This window comes from Schistocerca nitens, chromosome 1 (genome assembly GCF_023898315.1).
Source record: "Schistocerca nitens isolate TAMUIC-IGC-003100 chromosome 1, iqSchNite1.1, whole genome shotgun sequence".
NCBI classification, from domain to species: Eukaryota; Metazoa; Arthropoda; class Insecta; order Orthoptera; family Acrididae; genus Schistocerca; species Schistocerca nitens.
The window spans coordinates 251,346,208-251,362,332 of NC_064614.1; the positions used below are offsets into that span (position 1 = coordinate 251,346,208).

Sequence of the window (16,125 nt, forward strand, 5' to 3'; positions counted from 1 at the left end):
TTGGAAATGGTGTGTTATTTTTTACTCCTGTATGCATATTTTTGAAAATAAGTCCCAATTTTAAATTTGGAGCTTTTTCTGTGTGTTGCTTCTGTCACACACAACCTTCAACGTCAACTGCTTTCATGGCAGAACACTTGTTTTAAGTTTCCAGATACATTCAGTTCACATTAGGATGAGAATGTGATGATGACAGAGGCTGGGTCTGAGACCATTCTCAGTTCTTTCTCGAGACTGGCGGAAGTAGTGAAGACAGTTAGACTCACTCGTGAGGTCTCTGCACAGGTGCCAATGTGCTGGCATCATTCTCAGGACTAATTGGGGTCGTCTGGCCAGGGTCTGAGTAGAAAGTATAAACCAGAGGCTTCATTGCTTGTATGATGACTTCAGCTGTAGATTCCTTAACCTTCGCTACTAAGTGGAGACTTTACAAGTCACCCTGCATAGGTCAACCACTCAGCTGGAAGAGTGTGTGTGGAATGCACTTTTTATTTACTTATTTGAAAATCTTGAAGACCCCCAGGAGAAAATGCATAAAAACAAATTATTTCAACAGTCTGGATAGCAAATTCAGAGACTGAGAAACTCTCATTAGGAACTAGAGTTAGTTGAAACCGGACATAAAGAGTAGAGCAATATTAGACAAAACTTGGAACATGTATTGGAAAGTTAGATTGGACTCTCCAGGAGGAGGAGGAGGAGGAGGAGTAGGAGTGTTCATAGCGATAAGCATACGCATTGGGTCTAGCGAGATCCAAAATGAATCCAAATGTGAAGTTGGCAAGAGTAACCATGTTTGCTGGGCTTAAATTAATAATCAAATGTTTCCACTAACCTCAGTATTGTGAAATACACCTAGCAGTGGGAGAAGATGGGGGATACTTCACCTTGGAGCTGATTTGATTGGACACTGTGGTCCCTGAGTGGTAAGCCACTGAGCTCTTCCTTGTCAAAATTTGTTTTAACACAAAGCAAACTGTACCTATACTGGTACTAGAGCAATACCGGAAGATTTATACATAAGTAAAGCGTTTCCATCCTAAAAGAGAACAAAAATAAACACTATTAATACTAGAAAACAGCTAGAATTAAAGCTCTTGTATTAGAAAATACAGTTTCAGTTAAATTTGTTCTTACATTGAATTCACCTCAAGCAAATTCAGAGCAATTACTCTTTCCTTAAAGATTTAAGTTAATTAATTCCAGAGGGCAGTCTCAATTATATCTTTAAACAGACATTCCAAACTTTTCATTTTCCCAAACAGCCATGGCTGACCAGCAGTAAACGGAACAAGATAAATTAGTCATTAGTAGCCAAGATGGCCACAGTCAACTCAGGTTCTGTTGAGCAAATCTAATTAGTTTCAAAACACAAAAATCTTACTCACCATTATGAGAGCAACAGTCGGAACTGTTAGTAACAGCAATTTCTTCAGAAAAAGGCTGGGACACAGAAACAGACCAGTAATATCAACAGAATACAAGGCATAATTTTTCTGAGAGAATGGCTGTGGCCAACAGGTGGTATCAGCTTATAAATATGCAAATTTTTCAATAAGCAAGGATGGCTGTGACTGAAGTAAAAAGATTAAGTATTTAAAAGAGAAGTATAAGATAGCATTAAGCAAGCCACTGTTAGTGTCAAGTAACATTTGAGCGACATAAGACTGAAGCTTTAAGCAACAGTGATCGCAATGGTTGGAACAAACTATCAGTTAGACAAATCAGAAAATGTCGGGTACAAATTACTTTATGAACGATTAGGCATGATGAAACATTTACTGTTACAGTTAAATACAAATCTTTTACAATCATAAATAAGAGTGGCTGGTAACAAATCAAGGGAGTCCAAAACCAGTTAAAGTTTCTTTTCTTCAAGAACACACCTTGAACAACCAAGGAAAAACAAAGAGCAACACAGTTAAATGCAAGTCTTGAATTATATTTAAGCAAGTGACAACAGTCTTAATAATATAGAACAACCTCCAGAAAAGACAGATGAGCTTTTCATACAGTTACCCAGCCGTACTCGTACATGGCACGTCAAACTGTCAGTCAGCTTGTGCGCAGTAAATGGCGCCATTATAATGTAACTTTTGCAACTGCCAGTGCCTCTGCACACTGTAAAGGTAATTTCAGGAAATAGCCAAATCACGCACAATACTATAAAAGACAGAGAAATGCAGTTGTCTCAGCATAAGTTACATCACCCTATTGCCACAAGATGAAGTTAACGAATGACACTGCACACAACTGAACTCAACATAGAAGCTCCCAGTCAGATCGGTGTCTTTCAAAATTTCAACAGGTAATTCAAATATGAGAATACAGAGCACACACTCACCTTCATGCTTGCTCCCACAGCCCAAAGTGAAACTTTAAGTCTTAAGCACAGAGCAAGGCTATGGTGAGCTGGGTGAAAAACCAAGGATCTTGTTTATAGAGTTTGGGAATGCTCATCCTAGTCCCACAGGCAAGGTGTAATCAAAGCCAAATGCAATATGAGAGGACATCTTGATTTAATAGTAACTTTCGAGAATATTGCGGATACAGAGACTACTACTGCCTCACTACAAAAGAGTACTGGAAAACAGAGAGAAAAAAGTTGATATCAACTCGAGCGTCTACAAGAAGGGCCATATGGGATGCGTACAATGATTTTTCAGTCAGATCCTGATGAAAGATCTATTATGAAGTCTTAAGAAGCACTGGTCATATGTAAAGTAATGTACGGATCCAAACTTTCCATTCCATCTCTCATGGATCCATCTGATGTTGAAACTGAAGACAACAGAGAAATAGCAGGAATTTTAAATTCTGATTTAAAAACGTATGCATGCGAGAAGATAGTACTGTACCACTTTTCATCCACTGCACTGACTCATAAATAAGATATCGATATTAGCACCCTGGGTGTTGAAAGAGAATTAAGACTACTTAAAGCAAATAAGTCCTCTAGCCCTGATGGAATTCCAGTTAGATTTTACATTGAATATGATACAGAATTAACTCATTTCATAACTCATATTTATTGAGAACATCCTCCACAACTTTTTGTCTCATGTGACAGGAACAGAGTAGAGGTCACCACTCTTCAAAAAATGGTAAAAGATCAGATGTACAGAATTACACACCAATATCCAACTGCTGGCAAGAGAATATTTTAATCAAACATGGTGTTGGAGGAAAATAAGCTTCTCTCAGAATATCAGCACAAATTCAACCAAAACCACTCTGGTGAAAACCAGCATGCATTATTTGTACGCATCATCTTGTAAACAATAGATGCAGGTTGGCAAGTAGATTCCATCTTTGTAGATTTCTAAAAGGCATGAGACATTGTATACATTGTCGGTTACTAACCAAGATACAGTTTCCAGATGATTGTAAAAAACTGCTGAAAGACTTCCTTACCCTCTTCATGTGGGTAAATGCAAAATAATGCCTGTAACAAAGGGAGAGAATCTGGTAGTATCTGATTGAGAGATTAGTGGTGAATGTCTTGAGCAGATCTTACCACATCTAAGTACAAGGGATATTCCATATTGATTTACTTTATTTTTTTCCATCATTCATGTTGCACCATGTGACTTCTCATTACAGCTGCAAGTATGTAGTGCTTTAGTCTAACTGTAGATAGCAGTAATAGTCACTAAAAGTGTGATCTCTGTCCAATAATGCCCAATTTACCAACTGGTATCATCACAAGAGCAGACGAAATGGAGTGTGGTCGTCAAGAACAATGCAGGATGACATAGTTTCTGTGGAAGGAACAGTGTGAACACTGCAAATATTCAGACTGTTGGTGGCAGTGTGTGGAGTATGTGCACTGTCACAAAAAATACTCTTGCAAGACGACAGTGCTCATCCCCCATAAGAGTCGGAAAACCATGCTTGCCATCACTGGAATTGTGTTGCATGTCCTGCCACACCCACCGTATTCTCCTGATTTGTCCCTTCTGATTATCACCTTTTTGGGGCTACGAAGAAACCTCTGTGCAGACCATTTCACAGAGTTCCAGGAACTATGAGCAGCTGACCTGTGGTGAGAGTAACAGGCTCCAGAAAAGTGGTTCGAGGAAGACCTGCAGAAGATAAAGGCCAAATTGGAATACAGTGGGTGAGGCAGTACCTGGAGCCCCATTTCGGCAATAGCATTTGGGGGGTGAGGGGGGGGGGGGGGGGGACGAACTTCTGATACAATCAGAAAGACTGTAAAAGACATCTACAACATGGCATAAGAACTGGCTTCCACACAAGAGACCTGAATGGCCTCCTGTTGCATGCACCTTAAACACTTGTCCAGCCTGTAATGGGAGCCAGCTTAATACAGACAACAAATCATGCAAGCAGTCTTCTTACTATAACATACGGAAATCAAAGTTACCAAAATACCAATCACAGCTCACCATAGATGCTGTACAATTGAGAGCCCAACAGATAATCATAATTTTACCTGTGTTCTCTACAAATTGATATAAGAAAGGATTATCTGATGCTGAACACACGTTCGGAAACTGACTGCTTGGAGTACAGTAACATTATACTCAAAACAGAGGAAACAAGTTCCTTGGCTAGCCCTCAGGTGTATACAATACTTCACTGAGATAGAGATTTGCATCAGAAATTGAATAATTAGGGCATGGCCAGGGGCATTACAAGAGCACAGAGGTCGGAACACAATTACAAGGTTTCCTTTGGAACAGATGCTCACCAGATTTAATTAATGATGTCACAAGTCCAATGTGTAATAGTTTGAAGCCCTTGGCAGCGACCGTGCGTGAACAGTAGCATAGCACGCATCACACTTGGGAGTGATTTGGTCGGAAAAGTTCCATCCAGTCCCACAGCTAATAGTTCACCCCCACATGGAGTGATGCTGCAAGTCATCTGCTGCCTCAGTCATGTGAGTGTACTCAAAAACAACCCTGCTGTGCTAAAGGCAGTTGAGGATGTCTGCATGTAGGTGCAGCTGGGGTTAAATACTCACTTGTTACTGTGACCCAAGTGCTCACTTGTGAGCCGGAGAAAACATACATGCAGCGACAATAGCAAGTACCTTTGACTGCCGCCACAATCAAAGAACCACTCAATGGCTCAGGCCTGGCAAGAGGCAACGAACAATTTCAGAGATGACCTAGGATTTTAACAGGTCAGTAAGCCCATACAAAAGTGTAACAAAATGCCCAGGAAACTGAAATTAGAATCCTTGGTAGAAAGAAAACATAGTTATTTTGAAACCCTGATTGTAAATTTAGGACTGTGCAAGTGTTTTACTGTCACTGTTGTACCTATCATGTAGGTATCATGAGAGTAAGATAAGATATGAAGTTGTGTACAGAGGCATATAAACAGTTCCTCAATATCCAAATAGAAAAGAATAGTATTGTGACAGTGTATCCTATGCCATGTACTGTACAGTAGCTGGTAGACTATATATGTAGGTAAAGATCTTGAAAGAAAACCTTAACTGTTCATATAAATGTTGCATGCCTGCAATGGGTGACTGCTTGAAGTTTTATTGAATCCTATACGATGTTTTATTTTTAATTATTTTTTGCGGTCTGCATGCAAAATGCTAAAGCATCTTTAATCAGTGGCACAAGTTCTTGTTAACAATGACTTTTCCTAAATAAGTCCAAAACTTGAAATATCAAGATGTCTGAACTCATTTTATGCTTGTTGTGTGTGAAGATACAGCAGAGGTAGGTAAGTAAGGAAGTAATTCCATGAGAGTATTGCAAATAAAACTGTTTACTATGTACCACAGTTATGACCACACAACCAAAAGCTTTTATCCATAATGTACATACAAAAAGATTTCACTCCCAGAAAATTGTCATACAGCAGTTGTAACCTATGAAGAAAAAGAGCTACTAGCCGATGCCCAACTGCCTAGAAATATTTCATGATTCTTCAAATAGCAAAATGTGCCCCTTGTATTTCAGCTTTCAAAACTAGTATTTTAGGAACAAATGTGATATTACAGTTTTCTGTGATGCATGTGAAATAAGCACATTATTTCATCTTTGTTGCCATTAATATCCACTCATAATATTGTTTAACACAGTTCTTTCCTACTCACATCAAACAAACAATACAGCTCAGATAAAATGACTTAACGTTCATCTTGTGATGTCTGGCATTGTGGGCATATCAAATAAGTGTTATATTCACTGTGAATAGAGGCTCACACCTCTGTTTATGACTCGGTCTACTGGCCCACTCCACAAGAGTATGAGTCTGTTTCCTTCAGTTGAGTGCAGTGGAATTATTATATTCCTGAGAGCCTCACAAGGCATGCTTTACGAGAAGTGCAATGAAAAATTCTTGAATGCCTCCAGACAAGTGCCATCACTTCCCTTTCCTACATGCATGAAAAGAAAAGTAATAAATAGAAAAACTGTAAAATGTGGTGGATAGTGTGAATGTGAAATGAAAAGTAAATAAGTTTAAGACAAAAGAAAGGAATCTAAACAAAGAAATGATATACTCATAGAAAGTGACACAGCCTGAACAATATGAGGAATTGTGCAGGGTTATTCAAGATGGTAAGAGGAGCAGAAAGGAGGAGGAGGAGGAGGAGGAATGTAGTGGACACCAGGTAAAACATTTAGGGCAAGCTAGGTTTTTTATAAGAATAAATGCCTACTTTGAGGACATATGACATACAAGATAATACACTAATTGAAATTTTGTATACATTGTGCAGGCATCTGTATAAGCAGAGCATTTGGGAATGTTAACCACAATCTTCTAGTATATTTATTCATCGATGCTTTTTTCCCTTCTTTTTTTTCCAACAGTCCACTGAAGTTGGAGAGTAATATAAATATTAAAAAGTACATTCTTAGTAATGAAAAAAATGATCTCTGTGTTCCTCTAGTGAAATGGAATTTGGCCCAAGAAAACATGAAATACGAGGGTCACTCCAAAAGAAATGCACATTATTTTTGTAAAAATACAGTTTTCATTCTGCATGTGTGAAAGTTTTACAATGTGTAGATAGATCCTTCCCACTTGCTTTCAAACTTAGTTCAACATATTCCCGTGAGTGGCGCCGTCACAGCATGTCTTCAAGATGGCTGCTACACTTGATGTTCGTCAGAAGCAACGTGCTGTCGTAGAATTACAATACTGTGAAAACGAGACAGTGGGAAACATCCACGAGAGTTTGAAAAAGGTGTATGGAGATGCTGCTGTTGATCACAGTACAGTTAGTCTGTGGGCAAGCAGGTTACGTGATGAAAGCGGGCACGGCATTATTGAGGATTGTCCTCGCAGCGGCAGGCCCCGTACTGCACACACTCCAGACAATGAGCAGAGAGTTAATGAATTGGTGACTGGTGACAGACGCATCACAGTGAAAAAATTGTCACGCTACATTGGGGTAGGGGAAGGAAGTTTTGCAGAATACTGAAAGCGTTGGTGTTAAAAAAGGTTGGTGCTAGGTGGGTTCCCAGGATGTTGACAGTGGCTCACACAGAAACAAGAAAAACTGTATGCAGCAAACTTTTGGAACAGTACGAGAATGGTGGAGATGAATTTCTTGGAAGAATTTGACAGGTGATGATACATGACTCCATAATTTTTCACCAGAGATGAAGAGGCAATCAATGGAGTGGCATCATGCAAATTCACCCAAGAAAAAAAAAATTCCAAACCACACCTTATGCTGGAAAAGTTATGGCTACGGTGTTTTACGATTCCGAAGGACTCTTGCTTGTGGACATCATGCCAAGTGGAACCACCATAAATTCTGATGCATTTGTGACGACACTGAAGAAACTTCAAGCTCGACTGAGTCATGTTCAACCACATCGGCAAAAGCAGGATGTTTTGCTGTTGCATGACAATGCACAGCCACATGTCAGTCAAAAAACCATGGAAGCGATCACAAAACTCGGATGGACAACACTGAAACACCCGCCTTACAGTCCTGACCTGGCTCCATGTGACTATCATCTCTTTGGTAAACTGAAAGACTCTCTTCGTGGAACAAGGTTTGAAGATGATGACTCCCTTGTGCACACTGCCAAACAGTGGCTCCAACAGGTTGGTCCAGAATTTTACCGTGCGGGTATACAGGCGCTAGTTCCAAGATGGCGTAAGGCAGTTGAGAGGTATGAAAATTATGTGGAGAAATGAAAATATTGTTCCTAGACGATGTATCTACACACAGTAAAACTTTCAAACATATAGAATAAAAGATGGATTTTAAAAAAATAGTGTGCATTTCTTTTGGAGTGACCCTCGTACATAGCCATAAAATTCCTTGACAATCTGTCAAGGGAAATAAAATCTCTTGACAGTAGAAGTGTTTTGTAATATACACACATCAAAAAAAGTTTTGCATCATCCCAGTTCCCAGAACCCCTGAAGCTAGACATTGTCTGTGGATATTATGTCACAGACAAAGTCCCTTTGACTGTTCAGAGATGTCATTAAACCTGCCCAAAGATGAAAAAACCATGCTTGAGTGACTCCTATTAGATGGAGGGGGTCCGACAGCTGATCATTTCCTGTCATTCCGCCAGGAATGAGGTACATGGCTCATGTTGTCTGTAGTTCAACCATGCCTAGATAGTCAATACCACGGTTCTATTGTGTCCACATTCGTACTCTGTGCTAGGAAGGGCCGTGTCCAGGCATCACGGAGTGAACCAAAGCGATGTTGTTCAGACATGGATAAGATACAGGGAGACAGGAACTGTCGATGACATGCCGCCCAAGGGCTATTACTGCAGTGGATGACTGCTACCTACGGATTATGGCTCGGAGGAATCCTGACAGCGACGCCACCATGTTGAATAATGCTTTTTGTGCAGCCACAGGATGTTGTGTTATGACTCACACTGTGTGCAATAGGCTGCATGATGCGCAACTTCTCCCAAGGTCCATCTTTGCAACCACGACACCCTGCAGTGCAGTACAGATGGGCCCAACAATGTGCTGAATGGACCGCTCAGGATTGGCATCACATTCTCTTCACCGATGAGTGTCGCATATGCCTTCTACCACACAATCGTCAGAGACGTGTTTGGAGGCAATCCGGTCAGGCCGAATGCCGTAGACACACTTTCCAGCAATTACAGCAAGATGGAGGTTCCCTGCTGTTTTGGGGTGGCATTATGTGGGGCCTATGTACACAGCTGTTGGTCATGGAAGGTGCCGTAACGACTGTACGATACATTAATGCCATCCTCCAAACGATAGTGCAACCATATCAGTAGCATATTGGCGAGGTATTAGTCTTCATGGAAGACAATTCGTGTCCCCATCGTGCACATCTTGTGAATGGCTTCTTTCAGGATAACGACATCGCTCAACTAGAGTGGCCAGCTTGTTCTCCAGACATGAACCCTAAAGAACATGCCTGGGGTGGATTGAAAAGGGCTGTTTATGGACGACGTGACCCAACAACCACTCTGAGGGATCTACACTGAATCGCCGTTGAGGAGTGGGGCAGTCTGGACCAACAGTGCCTTGATGAACTTGTGAATAGTATGCCACGACGAATACAGGAATGCATCAATGCAAGTTGATGTGCTACTGGGTATTAGTGGTATCTGTGTGTACAGCAATCTGGATCACCGCCACTGAAGGCCTCGCTGTGTGGTGGTACAATATGCAATGTGTGATTTTCATGAGCAGTAAAAAGGGCGGAAACAGTGTTTATGTTGATCTCTATTCCAATTTCCTGTACAGGTTCTGGAACTCTCTGAACCTAGGTGATGCAAAACTTTTTTTGATGTGTGGATGTTAAAGTCATTTCTCCTTAATAACTCCTATACCATATAAGTCTTGAATAGTAATCAATTACATATTTACAGATAATAGCTTGCATATAGCCATACAAATATCTCTCTCTCTCTCTCTCTCTCTCTCTCTCTCTTTCTTCTTCTTCTTCTTCTTCTTTGCTCTAGTGTTGTGCCACAGTGCAAATTTTGTTGTGAATATAGTCTGTGGAATATGTAACTAATTCTTTTGAGACTATAAATGATTTTTTGTCTGTTATTGATATTGATACTGGTAAGATATTGGACCCAGCAGTTCCAAGACTGAATCAGAATCTCAACAGTAGCCCCTTCCTTACTGAAACATGACTACAGCTTACGTTTTATGTCTGCATGCAGCAATGTTTGTCTGTTATGCTTTGGACGGATGATGAATGCACTAAGTTCAAATAGCAAAAATATTTTTTTATGCGTATATTTACATTTTAATGAGTTTCCAATTTTTTACTTTACGTGTAGTGTGAAACCTTGCTCCCTGCCCGAATTTCATGATTTTATGTCAACATGGAGTACCCTATAGATTTTGATGAGTGAGTTAGCAAGTATCAAAATATGTGACACAGTGACCAAATATTTTGATTGCATTGACTTAGAAGCTTAAATTTTTTACACTGCCTGGTGACCGTAGACTTCAGTATGTACATAAATTTGAGTTTGATATGACAAATCGTTCCAGAGAAAAAGTTGTTGTGAAAGAGACAGACAGACATATAGATAGATAAAAAATGACAAAGTATTTTTTTGTGTAACATAATTATAAATTATCACTTTTCTGATTTTTTTTTTCCTTTACTTGTACTGTGGAACCTTTATTCTTGCCAAATTTCATGATTCTACATCAGGGGAAGTACCTTAAAGGTTTTAATGAGTGAGTTCTTGAGTGTCAAAATATGACTTAGATGGTGATATCTTTTGATTACATTCATCTAGAAGCTTATAATTTTGACACAGTCAAGGGATCATAGACCTTAGTATGTGACATAAATTTGAACTTGATGCACCAACCTGTTCCAGATAAAAAGGGTCTTAATAGACAGATAGATAAAAAAGACAAAAAATAGTTTTTCATGTTATATAATCACAAATTAACAGTTGTCATAATTTTTTTTTCCTTTACTTGTAGTGTGAAAATATGCTGCCTCCAAATTTCATGGTTCTAGGTCAGTTGTAAGTGCTCCTTATAGGTTTTGATGTGTGAGTTTTTTTTAGTTTGAAAATATGTGAAATAAATGGTCACATCTTTTGATTGCATTGACTTCAAAGCTTAAAATGTTTACACCACCAAGGGACCATAGACCTCAATATGTAACATAAATTTAAACTTGATACGTCTATCTGTTGCTGAGAAAAAGGGTTTTTGACAGATGGACAGACAGGTTGTTTAAAAAGCAACCAATATTTTTTTATTTTATGTAATTACAAATTAAGAATTTTTCGATTTTTTCCTTTGGTTATAGTGCGAAACCTTGCTTCTTGCCAAATTTCATCATTGTAGGTCAATGGGAAATATCCTACAGATTTTGATAAGTGAGTTTTCAAGTATGAAAATATGTGACATAAATGGCAGTACTATCTTTTGACTGCCCATTGTTTTAGAAGCTTACAATTTTTACACTGCCAAAAGACCATAAACTTTAGTATGTGACATAAATTTGAATTGGCACGTGAAAAATCTACTGAGGAAAAGTGTTCTTAGCGGGCAGATGCCAAGAGACCACAAGACAACTGGGGAACAAAGTGATCCTATAAGGCTCCCCTAAAGATGGAAACAATGAGATACATATATAATGAGTACACAAAATATCCTCATACTGAGAACAACAGGAAACATTTTGAAATTAATACATAGTGTTACATTTTCCTTGTTTGGTGAAGTTGCTAGTTGCTGAAAGTACCAAGAAAGTGAATCCCATGGATTAATATGGAACAGTTCAAAATATTTCTTCCTTACATATCCCATATGTACCTGATGAACAGGCATTCTTCATTGTGCAGTAATTTATCATTGCACAATTTCTAGCTCACTGTAATGACAAGTATCTAATATATCAGATTTCATTTCCTGGGTTCTTGCATGTTGATATTTAGTCACATATTTATGTTGCTCTTTATTGCAGCTATTAAAGCTTGTATAATGTAATTTTCATAATTTAGTTGTATTACTGTGATATCAACTGAGCTGCCATGAGCTTTGTGTGTCTTTTGATTTTATTTATTCGTTTATTTTCCAGAGTATTGTAAATTCACTTTTTTGCTTTCACTTTATCAACCTTCTGTTGTTTACAGCAATTGTCATTCACAGATTTTACAGTCTGTAGATAATTATGCACTGCTGAATCTCGACATAGCTTGGTGCTATTTATGCTTGCAAAATGTCACTCAAATCCCTGATGCTGAAGAAAGACTGAAAAAATGTGAACAAAGCTTCCATAAAAGTTACGGTCCAAATCTTGAACGCTTAATGCTGTTGAAGGGAACAACAGGTAAGTTGTTCTATACCTTTTTATTCTCCCTCTCAGCCCTCTCCCACACTTCCTTTTTTTATTTTGAAAACCTGAATGTCTCTAAAATTTACATTCAGACTTTCAAAACATATATTTAACATCCAAACTGCAGTTACAAATGCCACAACAAAGCTGGTTATTTGCATGTTCATAATAAAGAAATGATTATAATCAAAAGGAATAATAATAGTATGAAAAGTTACATTCTGACATGAAGCAGAACATGTTGTGTTCTGTTCCATGCATGAATGAAGATAGTCATACTGCCTGAAACATAACAGCTGCTTTAAAGTAACAGTATTTTCATGCTGTGTTATGTAACAAGTTTGCTATTTTAATTGCTTATGCTTAGGAATAGAAATTTCTGGCTATTAGTGGATGTGAGAAACATTACTTTTATTTTTGAATCTATAATTTTGCAGGAACTGAAGCTGTTCTCTTCATGCGTTTACATTTGCTTCAGGCAATTGTTCTGTATCATAAAAATAAACGAACAGCAGCAGCTGCACTTCTGAAGAGAGTTGAAAATGAGATCTCAAATTTAAAAATCGATGATGCCAGTCTTGGCACCCTACTTGAATTGGGTATGAAATCATGGTTTTTACATAAATTTCTTTCAAAGAATTTAGTAAGGAAGTGTGCCTTATGTTTAATTTGCTGAATGTTCCCTGGATGTGTGTTGGAAATTGTAATGATTGTTTAGAACCTATACCCTAGAAAATAAGTATCTTATAATTATGTTCTGTTTTGTTGGGAGCCCAGCACTGATAATCTAAGAAGAAATGGCAGAATGAGACTGAATTCTCTTTCTGCACAACCACCTGTCTGGGTAACTGCTAATCACCATAGCCATGATGGTGTGCATTTATGTATTCACACACAGGCCTGTAGCCTGTTTATACATTTTCACTGGTAAAAGGTAGCTCACTCAATCTATAGTGCAATTTCTGTGCTGTTACATGTATTTTTATGCTCCATCAGTCAGTCAACTACAGTTGAGTGGTTACTTACTTCAATAAGGCTGTCTCCCATGGAAAAGTATCTTTCCCTTCCAGTGCTCCGCAAGATGTCCAACTTCCCTTCCAGAGGAAGGAATTTGCAGTTCCAAAAGCTAGAAATGGTTTTGTTCCCAATTTTTAATGTATCTATTTTTCAATGATCAGCATAGTGAACGCCTTATCATAGTTGAGGAAGTCAGCACCCAGCCGAACTGTACTACAGGTTTATATGCTTTAAAAGTATGTAGATGGTGAAGAGATTGAAAGAATGTATGATGAGGTAAAAGAAATCATTCGAGTTGTTAATGGAGGTGAAAATTTAATTCTTTTGGGAATGAGGAATTCAGTGAGCTAGAGAGAGAGAGAGAGAGAGAGAGAGAGAGAGAGAGAGAGAGAGAGAGAGAGAAAGGAGGAAAAAAGTAATGGCAGAACGTGGACTGGAGAGAGGGAGGGAAGGAAAAGAATAGTGTTAGAACATGGACTGGGGAAAAGGACTAAAAGGAGAAGCCACCTGACACCAAAAGGTTCCAAATAGATTGTATAATTCTATGACAGATTTCAAAACACAATTTTAAATTGCAGTGTAGACTCTAACCATAATTTGTTGGTTTTGAACTACAGATTAATAGCTGATGAAATTGCACAAAAGGCGAGAAATTGAGGAAGTGGGACCTGAATAAACTGGAAGAACCAGTGGCTGTTGAGAGTTTTAAAGGGGAAATTAGGCAACAATGTACTTCCACAGGGTAAAGGAACACAATAGAAGACACAACTTTGAGTGATGCTATACTGAAGGCAGCAGAACAACTGGGGCAGGGGGGGGGTTGAAATCTATGGATAACATAAAAGCTATTGAATTTAACTGATGAATGGATAAAATGTGAAAACACAGTATGTGAAGCAGGTGAAAGGATAACAAAGACATCTAAAAAAAATTAGATGCACAGGAAGTGCAAAATGTCAAAGCAGCAGTGGCTAAAAGAGAGGAGTGAAACGAGCTAAGCTGTAGAAGCTTACATCATTGTAGGAAATATGGATATGAACTGTAGGAAAATTAAAGAAACATTCACAGTAAAGGGAAGTGGCTCTATAAATTTCAAGAACACAGATGGCCAACCAGTACTAAGCAAAGAAGGGAAAGCTGAAAAATGAAGAAATATACTGAAGAACCCTATAAAGGATACAAATTTGAAGAGAATATTATGGAAAAAGGAGAGAAACTGAATGAATATAGGATTGGAGATACAATTGCTGAGAGTAGAATTTAACAGAATACTGAAAGACTTTACTCCCAAATTATTGAGATCCTTGGCAGAATGTATCATAACAAAACTATTCCATCTGATATGCTCGATATGAGACAGGCTAATTACCCTCAGACTTCAGGAGGAATGTAATAATCACAATATCAAAGGAGATACTTGCTGACGAATGTGAATATTATCAAACCACCAGTTTATGAAGTCATGGTTGTAAAATACTGAGGCAAATTATTTGTGAAAGAATGGTAGAAACTGACCTTGGGGAAGACCCAGGCTGTACTGACCCTACGACTTACCTTGCAAGCTAGACTGAAACGAGATAAATCCATGTTTATAGCATTTGTAGATTTGGATAAAAGTTTTTGATTATGTTGACTGGAATACACACTTTGATATTATGAAAGTACCAGATATAAAATATAGGCAGCTTAGGTTATCTACACAAACCAAACTGCAGATAGGAGTTAAAGGATATGAAAGGATAGCAGTGGTTGACAAAGGAGTGAAACTGGGTTCTAGTGTATCAATTTTCTTGTTTAATCTGCACACTGAGCAAGGTGTGAAGCAAACCAAGGAGAAATTTGGAGAGGGGATTAAAATTCAGGGAGAAGAAATAGAAAAGCTTTGAGTTTTGCCGACAACATTGATACATTGTCAGAGACAACAAAGGACTTCGAAGATCAGCTGAATGGAATGGATAATGCCTTGAAAAGGGATCTTCACTAATATTGGCAAGAGTAAAACAAGGGGATTGGAATGTAGTTGAATTCTATGAAGTGGCACTGAGTGAATTAGATTAGGAAGTGAAACACTAAAAGTAGGATATGAGTTTTGTTATTTGGGAAACAAAATATTTGATAACGGCCAAATTAAGGGAATATAAAAGGTAGACTAGCAATAGCAAGAAAAGCATTTCTGCAAAAGAGAAATTTGTAAACTAGAAATATTCCTTCTGTCCATAGTCCTCACAAGTCTAATTCTGCAAAATCATGTCAATCATGCTCCAACCTCTTTACATTACTTTCTCTCCATCCATAAAATTCTTCTGCTCTGCTGTTCCAAATTCCTGTACCCCATCTCCCAGATACAAACCCTTCTCCACCAGGAACTAGAGCAGCATGCACCATGCCACCAAAAAATCTGTCCAGTCTGTTAATACCACACTCTCTTCTTGGGCTTCCACTAACCACCACCACCACAAAAGTGCCATGAAGCCTCTCACACATCCCCTCATAACTGCCAAAACCTGCCTTGCAGACCTGCTGCAATTACAAGAACCCCAGAAATGCCATCCCACCACTGTACAGAACCCAGAGCCTAAACAGACCTGCAACACAGTAATTAACCTGTCCTCCAAAATTCTGAGTTCCACAGAAATATCAGTCCTTTACAAAGGCCTTACCTTGTGCTGCACCCCTAATCAAGTATGATGGGCTGCACCCCTAATCAAGTATGATTGGCTGCACCCCTAATCAAGTATGACGGGCTGCACCCCTAATCAAGTATGATGGGTGTGTTAAAGACCTCCTCTCCTTCCCCCAATCCCTACAGTGGAAACACTTTT

The 16,125-nt window shown here is 38.7% G+C and overlaps 1 protein-coding gene across 1 annotated transcript in view; it reads left to right on the forward strand.

Annotated features, from left to right (window-relative positions):
- LOC126247297 (NEDD8 ultimate buster 1-like) overlaps nucleotides 1-16,125 on the forward strand; it is a 127,367-nt gene that overhangs the window by 83,837 nt on the left and 27,405 nt on the right. Inside the window, exons 6-7 of the mRNA XM_049948467.1 lie at nucleotides 12,084-12,280; nucleotides 12,724-12,885. Coding sequence (XP_049804424.1) covers nucleotides 12,084-12,280; nucleotides 12,724-12,885 — 359 coding nt within the window. The remainder of the gene's footprint in view (nucleotides 1-12,083; nucleotides 12,281-12,723; nucleotides 12,886-16,125) is intronic.